The following is a 13,488-nucleotide window of genomic DNA, read 5'->3' as shown; positions in this document are numbered from 1 at the left end:
AAGAGGGTGACAACGTGACGGGAAAATAATGTAAGGTGTGTGTAGATAGTGAGTAATTGAACTGCAGTCACAGGGTATTGTTGAAGTTAACGTACGTTCGTTATAGTGTTTGTTTTAGCGCGAATATTGAAATAAGTGTATCGTAAAGTTGTATTCGGAAAGAATAAACCAGTTTTATTAAGTGAGGACTTGTGTCGCTAAAGTTTCGTCGGAAACGAAGTTACGGAAAGTTAATTAACAAACGGAGACGTAACAATATAATAACCATATAAAATTTTTCGAAAATATGATGCTGAGAGAAATATCATTTATACTTTTAGAGATTTCTCTTAAACTACCGAATTGTAGAGGGTGAAAAAACTATGGTATTGATCCTATTTCAAGTTTCTTCTACGAGCTTTCAAACTGTTACTCTTTTTATCCTTTATTTATGTCACGACTCGTCATCACTTGTTCCCCTTTATATCAGAAATGTCTTCCGCCCCCTCGTGCGCTTTAAATTACTGTACAACTCGTAATATCTGGTTGCCACAACAGAAAGTTTACGTACTTAAGATTCTATAAGAACTACGCCTGCTATTTAGGATATCTTCTTTAGTTAAACTTCCATTTCCCGATAGTTACGAACAGGCAGGCAGGCGTGTGTCCCTATGAGCACGTGATCAGAGGAAACTAGTACTGTGACTAAACTGATGAGTTAGTAGCTAACAGTTCAACGGTCTATAAGACTTCCTCACTTCGAAGTTTTATTAGCGTTCACGTATTCAGAAAAAATAAAATAAAAATTAAAAAGAAAATCGCCTACGCTGGTTTTTAGCTTGGTGGTTACACGTTTAAAACTAAAGACAAATACATGTTCAACGTAGTACTGAGGTCAAAATTACAAGGTCAAGGATATGCAGCTTGGACCCATGCCAGATGTGTATATTAAACACAAGAAACTCGAGAACTAATTGCAGTTCCCCTTCCCGTCCCTCTAACTATCTCAGAATAATGTCATTCAATCTCCTAGATTGTAACTGGAGATTCCAACAAGGAAACTAGTTAGGCCCAGTCTGAAGTGCCCTGATTGCTTGTGGTAACTACTTCTTTGCGGTATGGTAAGAATAATGTTTTTTTTTTTAATATTTTCTGAAAAGATTTCTCAATTCGGTAATTTATAAAGTGTTTCACGTGCAATGTCAGTAATCAACTAGAATCTCTTATACACTGTAAAGACAATACAAAATCATTATAAACATCCGCAACACATTCACATAAATTAACAAACGCTTCACTTTGGCTCAATATTATTAGAACTAGCTAGCAAATTACGTCAAAATACTTAAAAACACGGAAATGCAGCAGCTTCTGTTCTAAAATAGTAAACCCAGGTAAACGAGCAATCTTATTACAAAAAATAATACATTTGGGACACACAGTGTTTAATACCTAGAAGATATGAAATCTATCAAGAATACTACTCTTACTGATCATATACGATAACTTCCTTGAGTGAAACTCTTATTGATCAGACACGACAGCTCCCAAGAGTGTGAGTCTTACTGATCAAACATGAACGATGTCATGAGTGCGACTCTTACTGATCAGGCACGATAGCTCTCAAGAGTGCAACTATTTAAACAGATATGAAAGCTTTCAAGAGGGCAACTGTCATTAAAGTTTTCATATGAGTGAAACCCTTATTAAGGATATATTAATGTACGATAAAAAAGAAGATACTGAGGCACTTAAAAACAACAAACTTATTGAGAAGTTATTTCAATTTTAAAACTGAACAGCGTACTAGGCCCCCATGATTTAGGGATAGCTGACCCTCATTGTGAACTACTAATTCAGGAAAAATGCAGTCAGAGAGCACAATTTCGCAGTCGAAGGAAGCTGTCTGGACCTTTGAACCGAATAACGACTGTCATAATTTAAAGTGCAGAGCAAGTACAACGGCATCACGTCTGGAATTCTGGTTCATTACTAAGATATTAAATCCCATAAAAATATTATTAAAGAGCACCTCAAAATGAATAACTCTTACAAAAAGACATTAAAACACGTCAAAAGTGCAAGTGTTACTAATAAGACATTAAAGCACATTGAAATGCAAACACTTACCGAGTACAAAATAACGATTCTTAGTTATGAGATGTCAAGGGATGTTAAAAGATTTAATGGCAGAAAAAATAATTTTTTTGCTTATAAGAGTATATATATATATCATTTAATTTAACGAGTTAAATATTTAACAGAAGATAAAATAACAAGCACCAAGATTGTGTTACATATATCAATAATGCCCTCAATCTAGTTGGGGTAGTGGCGAGTCGCAGCCATAACACACTGTCTTATTAAAAAAATTAGTTACGAAGGGGAGATGTACTTACGCAGCGTAAGTACATCTCCTTATAAGATGATGTTACCAGGGCTGTTAGCATTTGTACGAGGAACTTCCGGGGGCAGAATGTGTCTGAAATTTTCCCCTTCTCACAACCCTCTCGAATCAAAACATTTTTAATAGTATGTGATGTATTTTCTGAAAGTTCAATCTGCAACATGTAAACGAGCTACAAGTGAGCATGACGAAATTTGTAAAGGATCCCTCACAGTACAATAGTGGTCTTGTACGTAACATTAGTTTGAATTAATTTAAGAACTCTCACATGTAATCTTACGAATATTTTCACTTATTTTACGTTCTTTCTCAACTTCGTTGTTTATTCTGAAACATGCGAAATCAGTAAGTCAGTTCCTAATTTACTCGAGGACCCCAGAACTCTTGCAACAAGTTTGAAGCAATTTAAATTCGAAGAAAAATAAATTAGTAATAGGTTGGAGGAGCTCTATGGAAACGAAATTTTTACTTCGAACCTATTATAACACGGCAAAATAGTAACTTTGGCTACTGAAATTTGGTACACATTTCTATACAATTGGTGTTGTTAAGCCGTTGGATCATTAAACAAGAAATATTATAATGGATAATTATCACATAAGAACCTGAATTCTTTACCATATTAGTTTCAGTTTATTAAAAAGTTAATTAATAATCTATTTGATAAATATCAGAAATATCATGTATTTAACGCAATGGCTATTTGTTTTAGCGCAAAGCCGCAGTGGGTAATCTGCTCAATCCAACGCGGGGAATTGAACTACGAATTTTTGTTTTATAATTCCGTAAACTTACTAACGTTCAATGACAAGCTGTAATGAAGTCACATGTCCAGTAAAAAAAAAAAGAGCCGAACTCTTCACGCTCCACATTACCATCAGTGTTGTCGTATTCCAAATACACACACCGCACAAACTAAACATATCCGATATTTTTGACATTTGGTTAATTTCTGACAACGTAAAAATTGTAATTAGTTAATAACATATAGATTTGCTATAATTACTAGAAAAAGTTTTTGATGAATCTCGTAAAATATTTTAGTTAAAACTACTTGTTAACAATAACGAAATCATAAAGTATCTAACTGCTATATTGGCACAAAATGTTCACTTTTAACAAAATTTCCCATGTGCACTTTAATGAATTTTTTAACTAAATAATCCAAATAATGGAATAATGCATTTACAAGATAAAGACAATTGTATAGTTTCTTGATATTTTTCAGGCACTATCTTTTGTTGTATACAAATTTTTTGTTTATCTAGGCTTTTGATTTATCAATATCACAATATCAACACCTGTGTAATTAGAAATATGTGGTCTGAAAATCATTGCTTTATTTTTAGGCTGTGATTCTGTTTCTTCACATAAATAACACTTTATGCAAACACTGGGCTAAATTAGCCAGGTTAAAGATCTCTGAGATTCAGGTATAAAGCCATCCCTAATTTTGAACTGCAGGCCCTAGGTATGGCAATCAATTGGCAACACTGGTCTCCAACCAGAGACCCTTGGACTTTCCATTCTATACAAATCACAAGGCATTGTTCAGGCCTACTGTATTCTAAAAGCTAAGTTCAAAGTCAAGTACTGATGCAGATTTCTTTACTTCTCACACAATACATACATCACATTCTTGGTAAAATCATTCCTTAGTTTTGTTATAACAACCAACCATAAGTACAAAGTTCACCATGTACATGATACAAAAATATAGTCAGAAATACTTAGCACAAAGAAACTGTTACTCATGTTATTTAGTTTGTACAATCACATTTATACAGAGACGAGTTTAGATCTATAATAACACAACCACAAGTTTAATAAATATATATAAACCATGATTTCATCCCTAGAGTTAGCATTTGTAGAGAAATGCTGTACTGAAAAAAATCTAAATTCTTGATTTTCTTCATGATTACAATAAAGGCTATACAAAGTATCACAAATGGTTACTTTTACATAGCTATAACAACAAGACATGTCACAGACATTTTCCTACAAAGACTGAATCAAATCATTGGCGAGTTTTGTGACACTACACCAGTCATATAATTCTGTATATAAAACATACATATAAAGTTTGAAAAACATTAGTCTCAATGATTTACAAAATATTATGGATTAATTACACACTGAGTGGTTAGTTACATGTATTCAGTGTAAACAATATCTGTTGTCACTTCATTTGCAGACAGCTCTTGCAGAAAAAGAAACATTCTTAGATATTTTTTTGTTTCAACTCCCTTTGTTGAGGGGGTGGGGAATAGAGAGAGAAATTGAGTATGGGCTTCTGAGCATTTCCTGCACAGGATTATAAATCATATTTTGGGCGATTTCAAATTAGTTTTTTTTTACATGTACAAAATATACACAATGTCCACTTTGGACTGAAAATAAAGGAAATAGCTATAGCCGTATTTATACAAAAAACCATAAAAATTCAAAGAAGTTATAAGTTATTACTTCAGATGACAGGTTATTGCTAATCTGAAATAATGTTCACTGACATAAAAATTTTCCTTAAATTGACAGTCTTGCAATTTAGGTTGTCACTGTAAGTTAATACTGATGAGAGTGATCTTTAAGTTAGTGGAATGTTAATTAACTTCAAACTGTTTCACTGGTTGTACAGTTTGCATCATGTAACTTGTGGAAAGCCAGACATCATATCATACATTCCAACATGAATGGTTATTTTATTAGGATCCTGATTAGTGGGGGTGACATCACCATTAGAAGGTGAGGCTGAATGACTGTGAGAAAAAATCTGATGAGAAGAAGTGTCCTGTTGAGTATCAGTCTGCTCAAAGGGCACAAAAATCCTCACAGTATCTGGTGACTGAGCCCTCGATCTAGGTGGGGACTGCTGGATGGCAGCCATAACACTTTCTGTATAGTCTACATTGTCATAGAGTGAAAGGGTGCGCTGGAGGTGATCAAGGTTAAAATGGGTCCTGTGAGGAGAGGTGTTGCTACCTCGTCCATGCTGACGAGTCAGAGTGGTGTTAGGGCTAGAGAAACCAGAAACAGCAGATAAATCTGCTACAGATGTCTGTGATGTTTCTGCAAAAGAATTTCTTGAACTCAGAGGGTCAATAAGAGAACTAGCATCATCATTATCAAGGTTGTCAGAGTTCCTTGATTGTCTCTGAAGACCACTGTCTGAAGTATACTCATTACTATTTACCAGCTCCTTCTTCTTCCAGACAGGTGACTGACCACCATTGATTATGACCTGTATAAAGTAACAGTGTCTGAATACACACACACACACACACACACAGAAAAAATTACATTTAAAATAATCTTGACTATGCAATGAAAGATTCAACAAATGTTTTTCACTATGCAACAGTAAATAATAAAAAAAAATAAAGACTTTGTTGTTGCTTGAAATTAAATTGAGAATGTATTTAAAAAAATTATATATATTACACTCAGAAGATAATGCATATATACAAGCAAGTTTAAATACTACAACATTGGGTGGTGGGGTTCTTGGTGTTAAAATAAACACATCATTTGACTTTAATAAAAACTATAAACCTCAATCTGATTTATTTATAAAAAATACAGTTCACCAACTAAGTCTAGATCAAACCAAAACAACTGTTGTTCAAGTAATTGATCATTTGACCACTATGTTGTATCTCAGTCAACATGATAATCTCTGATATTGGATGAAAGGCCTTGTTGGCACTAGATATAGCAGATGTGGCAGGGTTGCCATATAATTACATTGTTCTTTACTTTCACTTATAATTACTAATGTAGTTTTCAGGAAAAAAAAGAAAAAGTTACATGTCATTATTTTAATCAAGTTTACACCAAAACAGTCGTTTTTCAGGCAATTGATGATATAAATAGTGCCTCTGTCACTACACCTATTGCATCCCAGCTGATGAGGCTTGGTATTGAATGAAAGACCTTGTTGGCACTGGATATTGCAGATATAGTGCGGTTGACATCATATATTCTTCATTTTCACTCACAAATTCTTATAATTAGAAAGAAATAACAAATTCATCAGAAAAGACATTAATATTTAATTTACCAATGCCTTCCTAAACTGATTTAGAATGCTAGCAAAACAAACTTGAACATAATTCATATTACAAGACAATATCTTATACACACAAAATGGATAATTTTTACTGACTGCAAAAAGACTATTAGGAGTAAAAAAGATATACCATGTCTTCACTTTCTTCGCTTCTTAAACCAAGCTGTTGGTCCACAGGTGTTTCAGCCAATAAGCCAAAGGGTAGTCGTGGAAGTTCGTGTACAGATGGGTGTTCCGGAAGGTGCATCTTGTGCTTACGTAGTTCTTCCAGGGATGCTGAAAGAGCATCTACTGCTGCATCATCATGGTATCCAAAATCTTGCTCTAATTTCACTTGCAAAAACTCTATTGTATCTTCCATTCCCATCTTTAATAATGGTTCTAACAGGTAAAGGAAAGATGATATACATGAAGAAATAAACATATGTAACAGCAGTTTCATACAAATAAATCTTAAAACATGTAAGTGTAGCCATCAACATGACTGATGTTAGGTATTCTATGATGTAGTTACATTTTCCCCAAAAGTTTTCAGGAAAAATTCTAGATTTTTCTATACCCTCCTCCCCCAGTTATATTTCTAGATATTCCAGATTGATCTGCCCATGAACACACATGACACTGATTTTTCAAACATTTCTAGAATCCTACCTACTTACCACCACTTGAACTTGCAATCTTGTTAAAAAGGACAATATAACTTCACTACATACATACTTTAGATTACTGCAGAAAAAGAAAAACAGTTTAATTTTTATTTATAAAAAAAACAATTTACCTATTCTATTATCAAATTTAATTAAATAAATAATTATCACAAGACCAAATAGAAACTATCAAGATTGTTAAATATACCAATAGCTGGTATAGATAAGCAGCATTCTCAAATAGAAAATGAAAATAAAGGAAGCATCCCCAACCAAGCTATATAAAAAAAAAAATTGCAGGTTTTGTATAACTTTCCAATTTTCCCTGGATTTTTCATTCCACACCCCTTTTCAATTTCCACATCTTTTCCATATTGATGGCCACACTACAATAAACCAGACAAAACTGTACATTTATAGATCTTTTACTCTTCAAGCTAATTCTTATTAACAAAAGCCAGCTGGAATTTATTGCTAAAGTAAACTTACTTCTATGGAGTCTAAGCAGAGTATAAGACATGGCAGTAAGAATAGTTTCCCCTTCTAGGATATAGATGTCCCACAGTCGAAGAGTTAATGTAAAGGGAACCTGAAATGAATAGTTAATATTCGTAAAATACACATATGTAAAAAACAAATCAAAATGAATCAAGCGTAAATCTAAAGCTACTTGCCCAGATGCTAAGCTAAAGAAGTATACATAAAAGACAGTTTGGTTAAATAGCCACAATTTAATGACATAGGGTAAAGGCAACATGTAGATTTTTTCTAAACTATATTTAAATGAGGCACAAGGAATATTTGTATTCAATTAAATACATAAACATACTTATGATTTTAAAAATACCACTGATCACTACACTAATTTCAATAAATTATTCTGTTTTAATAAAAAAAACAAGTATATTAATTCTTATTTTTTATCACAAAAGCCTATAGATGTAATATTCGGTACAAAGTGGTAACAAAGTTTTTTTTATAATATGCAAAAAAAAATCATATACAATTGACTTTAAACAGAAGATATGGGGAAAGCAAAAACTGACAAAATTTACATATCATTGTATGTTATACTACTTTAAAAATCACAATAAAAATCTTCCATACCCTGTCTAAAAAACACTGAAAAAACCACTTCAGTGTATAGAGACTTGAATGTATTTCATACTTGTCTAAGTGCTTCTTTAGTTTTGGAAGAAATTTTGTTAGTATGTTATCATGATGTTTCTGGAATCGTTGAAGTTTGGGGAAGCCAGGAATAAAAAATCCTACATAATAATATATAAAAGAAAGAAAGAAAAATTAATACAACAATTACCTGAAGAAGATATTCTCCTGTATATGTTATCATATTGGAATAGCTATTTTTCATTCTCCATCTGTTGTAAAGATCACCTTCTAGTTATTACAGCTGATTTTTTATATATATTTTTTAAATTTAACTAGCAAAACATTGTGTGTTTTTACGTGAACTAAGAGCATGTTATTTCTATTTCAATAAAATAAAAAAGCACATACATGTCAGATGAGTTTTTTTAACTATAGCATAAAAGGATATCTTTTTTGAGAGTTTGCTTATAATTGGCAGAGTACTGAGTGATTACATTATTAACCATTGATGGTCACAGAAGTCTAACGAAAGTGTAAATTTTTTCAAACAAATTTTAAACTACACAAAACATAAATTATTTCTGTGCATCATGAAATATAAAATAATTTATTATGTGGAAATAAGCTTTTCATCAACCAAAAAATTTCAGAAGCATTAAATTCCATCTCTATATACGCATGATATTACTTTAGGTCAACTTATGCATCTCTTAAATTATATGTTACTATGCATTTCTTCATCTGTATGTATTAATGTACATCTTTCCTTGATGGACTGTATCTGCTGTATGAACGCCTAACAATGTAAACCAATTATAACTGTGTTAATTCAGTTTAACTGTAAAACAGCATCATAATCAACTTAAAATGTCGTTTTTAAGAGTATATGTGTAACCCACGTGTTAACGGTAAAAAAACAACAAAAAACTACGTTTCAACTAGTTACAGAATATTGATCAGTTTCAGATATGATGAAGAACTCTGCAAAGAAATGTCATCTGTAAAACTTGATGGAAGACAGGTGCAGCCCACATGGAACTATTCAACATGTCAACACAGTGCCCAAAACATTCTTTAAAAGTAGGGATGCAACAGACATTTGGTTAGTATTTTGTATCCACCTTGTTCAGTCATTTGGTTTGGCTGGATGTTAGTACCTATTCAACACTGAAATAGTTATAATTTTCCTATCACCTACCATGAACAAGTAAAACACAAAACCTACAACTGGTACTAGGAAGATATAATTAATAAACCAACACACTGAAGGAAAATTAACTAATAGCTTTATTAATGTAGAATTGTAATAACACTAATAAGTTAGATTATTTTTAGTAATAGCTACAAAAATTATCAAACAACTCGGTTAATATCAGTAATGTATATTTTGTCTCTGTAAGCATAAATTCATTAAATATTGATAGTTTTCAAAGCACAAGATCTCGTTTTCTAAGAAATAACCCTAATTTTTATCAGTTAAATTGCATTACTTTAACCAGGGTTTTACTAAATTATGAGTCACAAGCAACCCTAGGTTTTTATGGAACTTAATATTCATCTTAAGTTTAACATAAGATATTATTTTCTTATTAATAAACAGTTTTTAATCAGTTGTCAGAAAAACTATTTTGTAAAACTAAGTATTTTTTTGCAATCTTCTGAGACTAAACTCATATCAGTACATCATATTAAACTTATCATTTATTGTTGAAGGCATACTGCAATGTTCTTTTTCTCATTTGGATTTTTCATTCAGAGATCCTTGTTTGGTAGTCACTCTGCATATTGTGAAAGTATCTGGTTTCTCTTTGCTTTAAATTTGTAAATTTTGCCAGCTTCAGAGAACAGGTATTCACTAGAAACACTGCTGGCTGTGGCTCATAAGAATCTTTATGTTATCTGAGGCAGTATCTTTGTACATTTTCTACCCCTATAACATACTAGGTTGTGGTATCAAATGTGATGGCCTGTTTGACTAACATTATTAATGCCATAGGTGGCTGTATATATTTCACCATAGAAATTCTATAATGAGTCACAGTTTTCTGCCATAAACTTTTAACATGTGGTAGTGCTAATGGTGAAATGTCATTTATATCACTTCCACTGTCTCTGCCATTACCCATGTTTGGTTGTCAGTGCCAACACTTTCTTCATTAAACTTTGTTTCACTGCATGGTTCTATTTGTCTCAAATAAATACCCTTTTAACTCTTTTTGCTATTGCCTTTGTGAATTACACTGATCACATGACCCCAAAGTGACCATCAGTTTCCATACTATAACTATTAACAACTTTTAACATGTTTTTCACATGTAATTTTTCAAGCTTTCAGTAAACATTAGAAGACATGTGTAGACAAAAATTAGAATTTATAATTAGGTATTATAACTAAAAATTTGACTTTGAATATATGGAGTTAGAGTTTTGATCATTCTGAGTGCAAAGTGATTTTTATGTTAATATCAAAAATACTTCTCTTCATCTGAAAATTTTCAAATTTCAGTTTCATAATTTCTAAAACCCTCTAAACAAATATCAAATGTTTTTTTTTCAGAGAAAGTTTAATTCCATCTGTTATTTTCTATACCCTAACTCTTTATGGGGTTGGCAAATTTGTAACCACTACAAAAATTCAAAAGTTGGAAATCTAAAATAAAGTCCTGTATGATCATGAAGTTCCAAAGTACTTCCCCTGAGAGTTTCTACTTATCTTTTCACATCCATTTCCTATGTTTATTTTACTGTTAGCAGCTAAAGTATAAACCTACTGAATGTAAAACAATGAATCATTGCTCCTGGCATTAGTCTGTTTACATGACACAGTAATATGACATCATAAATACCAAATAAGCTTGTGTGGCACAATTACCAGAACTTTCCTACACAGTTTATTGTAATCCCAGCTCCTAGAACACAGTGGGAGAGGATTTATCAGCTTGTTTTCAGTACAGTAGTTGCGATGAGAATTGTATAAAGTAATAAAAGTACAAGCAAATGTCTATGATATGGCTCTGTACAAAGTCCGGGCCGATCCAATAAACTTGGTAGGTATTTGAATATTAGTTATCTTCCAAAAGTGGTTGGAATTTAGTGGTACAGGTGTACAACGTGTGTAAGTGCTTATGGACATATATATGTTATTACTATTTACTCAAATCTTTAGTTATTTTTCTTGAAATATAGAACAATAAATAAAAAATATATACAGAAAAACAATGATTTCTAGCACTTACAATGTTATAAAATTTACATGTACTCAAACATTGTACTTGTTAAAGCCTTGCTGTAAGCAATTTTAAACATACCTCTGATAAGACTCAATCACTTTTGTGGTAATCGGTAATGTTGTCATCAGCATAGAGGAATACTGCTCTCTTTTGTTTGAAAAGCTTTTAAAGATATCATATGTTGAATTCCACCTTGTCTTTACACCTCAGGCAAGTTTATTTAGAGGCATATATAAATCATTTAGTATAGCCTTTAATTCTGAACATGCTATAGTGGTAAAAATGTGTAACAATCTCTAACTGACTGTTATGAGATTAAATACAATTTGCTGGAATTCCAGAGTATTCATTATCGCAAGTTGTAATATATGGAGAAAACATGATTCAAAATCATTAGAACCTTTCACAATATTTGGTTCATTATCTCTTATCATGAGGTGAATATTTTCCCTTTTGATTTCACATAAATTCATTAGATCTCATAACATTTTCTCTATTGCATCACCAGTATGACTTCCAAGAAAATGCTTAAGTGTCAATATCTAGTCACAATATCTCTCTCTTTATTATTGATTTTTAGGCAGTAACTGATGAAGAACTTAAACTAGAAATGCTGTTAATTATGTTTGAAGTGTTTATGCCTTTACCTTTTCATTTATAGCATATTTTTAATGTTTTATTTTCCTTTCCTGTCAATTACCATTTATTATTAATCTCAACATATGTCAACATGTGCCCCCTGGCGATATAATGGTATCAGCACCAGAGATAGTGTAACCTTCAGCAAAATGTTTTGGACTTGCTTAGTAATGTAAGCCTCATTAAATGTTTCAAATATGAATTTTAAAACATAAATAATACATAATTAACTAAAATATGAAAGTAAACCCTAAATACAATATAACTTTCTATCAAACTAATATGTATCAAGGTGAGAAATAACTCAAAATACTAGCGAGGACAAAACTGCAACACATTGGGGACAGGTTACATACTTACTCGTGTTTCGTGCAGAGCATCTCCATGTGCCATTTAATAAAATGTTGAGTTTGAAAGGAGTCTGACACATTTAATTTTATTTTTAAAGTGTGGTATGTTGTAAAACATTTTCTTATATGGAGTGAAACCGAACAAAACTTGCATATGTATCGCATTTCACTTCTCTTCCCATGGGCAGTACAAACTCTGCAGGCTCTGGTAGGAAATTTATTTTTTTCTGTAGAAGAAATGAACACAGGAATATGCTGCTTCATGTCACCACACAGTTTTCCTGGGGGATCCTTATGTGGGACTCTCCTTGTACCTTCAGATGATGGACCGAATTCATTCCTCTCTAGTTCCAGTGAGCCTTCTTTCTCTTTGTCGTCAGTAATCCATTCTTTTGCCAAAGAGAGCAGGAACTGCTTATATGTAATTTTTTCTGTTGATTCAGGGCTTTGTAGATTATATATGAATTGAAAAAGCCACAATTTATTAGATAAAATACTACCTTTTTTGTCCATTTCACTGTTTTCTGAGAATGGTACAGTATGAGAGGTCCTGATTAGCACACTCAGTACCTTTCATGTGGGCACTGTATTGGAGAACACACACAGGATTTTTTCTTCTTCTCATGTTATTTTCCTCTCTCTTATCTTTCCATATGAAAACGAAAACATCACCTTTTCTACGGAAAGCTGTTTCACCTTTTTTTTCATTGTTGAAACTTCAGCCTTTGGGCTTGGCGGCAACCCTCTATTCACTCTGATTGTTCTACAGACTCTTGTTTTATGTTTTAGGAACAAGTTTGCAATAGAAGTACTGTTGTAATAATTGTCCTGGTAAATGTGGTGCCACAATCCAAGAATGGGAGCAAGAACTGAAAGAATACTTTCCTCCAATTCCCCCCCCTCACAAGTATAAATCTCCATGTTGTAAATATAACATGTGTCACTCTTACAAAATCTTTTTCATCAACATGTCATATTTCACAATTGTTGCAGGGTTGTATGTTCAGAATCTTAGACGTCCTCTCCATGGAATCATGCCCTCATCCAATGACAACTG

General features: G+C 32.4%; 1 protein-coding gene and 1 long non-coding RNA gene across 5 annotated transcripts in view; one reads left to right on the top strand and one right to left on the bottom strand.

The window, feature by feature from the left end:
* The first annotated feature begins 653 nt into the window (after positions 1-653).
* LOC111088233 overlaps positions 654-13,488 on the top strand; it is a 20,819-nt gene continuing 7,984 nt past the window's right edge. Inside the window, exons 1-2 of the long non-coding RNA XR_002612826.1 lie at positions 654-1,100; positions 9,173-9,314. This is a non-coding gene — a long non-coding RNA (uncharacterized LOC111088233). The remainder of the gene's footprint in view (positions 1,101-9,172; positions 9,315-13,488) is intronic.
* LOC106469267 (USP6 N-terminal-like protein) overlaps positions 3,978-13,488 on the bottom strand; it is a 74,873-nt gene continuing 65,362 nt past the window's right edge. For all 4 annotated transcript variants that reach the window (XM_022397737.1, XM_022397738.1, XM_013929747.2 and 1 more), the window contains 4 exons: positions 8,210-8,370; positions 7,592-7,691; positions 6,586-6,836; positions 3,978-5,627 (listed from right to left, as the gene is read on the bottom strand). In XM_022397737.1, the coding sequence (XP_022253445.1) occupies positions 5,031-5,627; positions 6,586-6,836; positions 7,592-7,691; positions 8,210-8,370 (1,109 nt within the window). In that variant the 3' untranslated portion in view covers positions 3,978-5,030. The remainder of the gene's footprint in view (positions 5,628-6,585; positions 6,837-7,591; positions 7,692-8,209; positions 8,371-13,488) is intronic.

This window comes from Limulus polyphemus, unplaced genomic scaffold (assembly GCF_000517525.1).
Source record: "Limulus polyphemus unplaced genomic scaffold, Limulus_polyphemus-2.1.2 Scaffold3385, whole genome shotgun sequence".
NCBI classification, from domain to species: domain Eukaryota; kingdom Metazoa; phylum Arthropoda; class Merostomata; order Xiphosura; family Limulidae; genus Limulus; species Limulus polyphemus.
The sequence above is the reverse complement of the archived record's forward strand: the minus strand, read 5'-3'. Positions and strand labels throughout refer to the sequence as shown.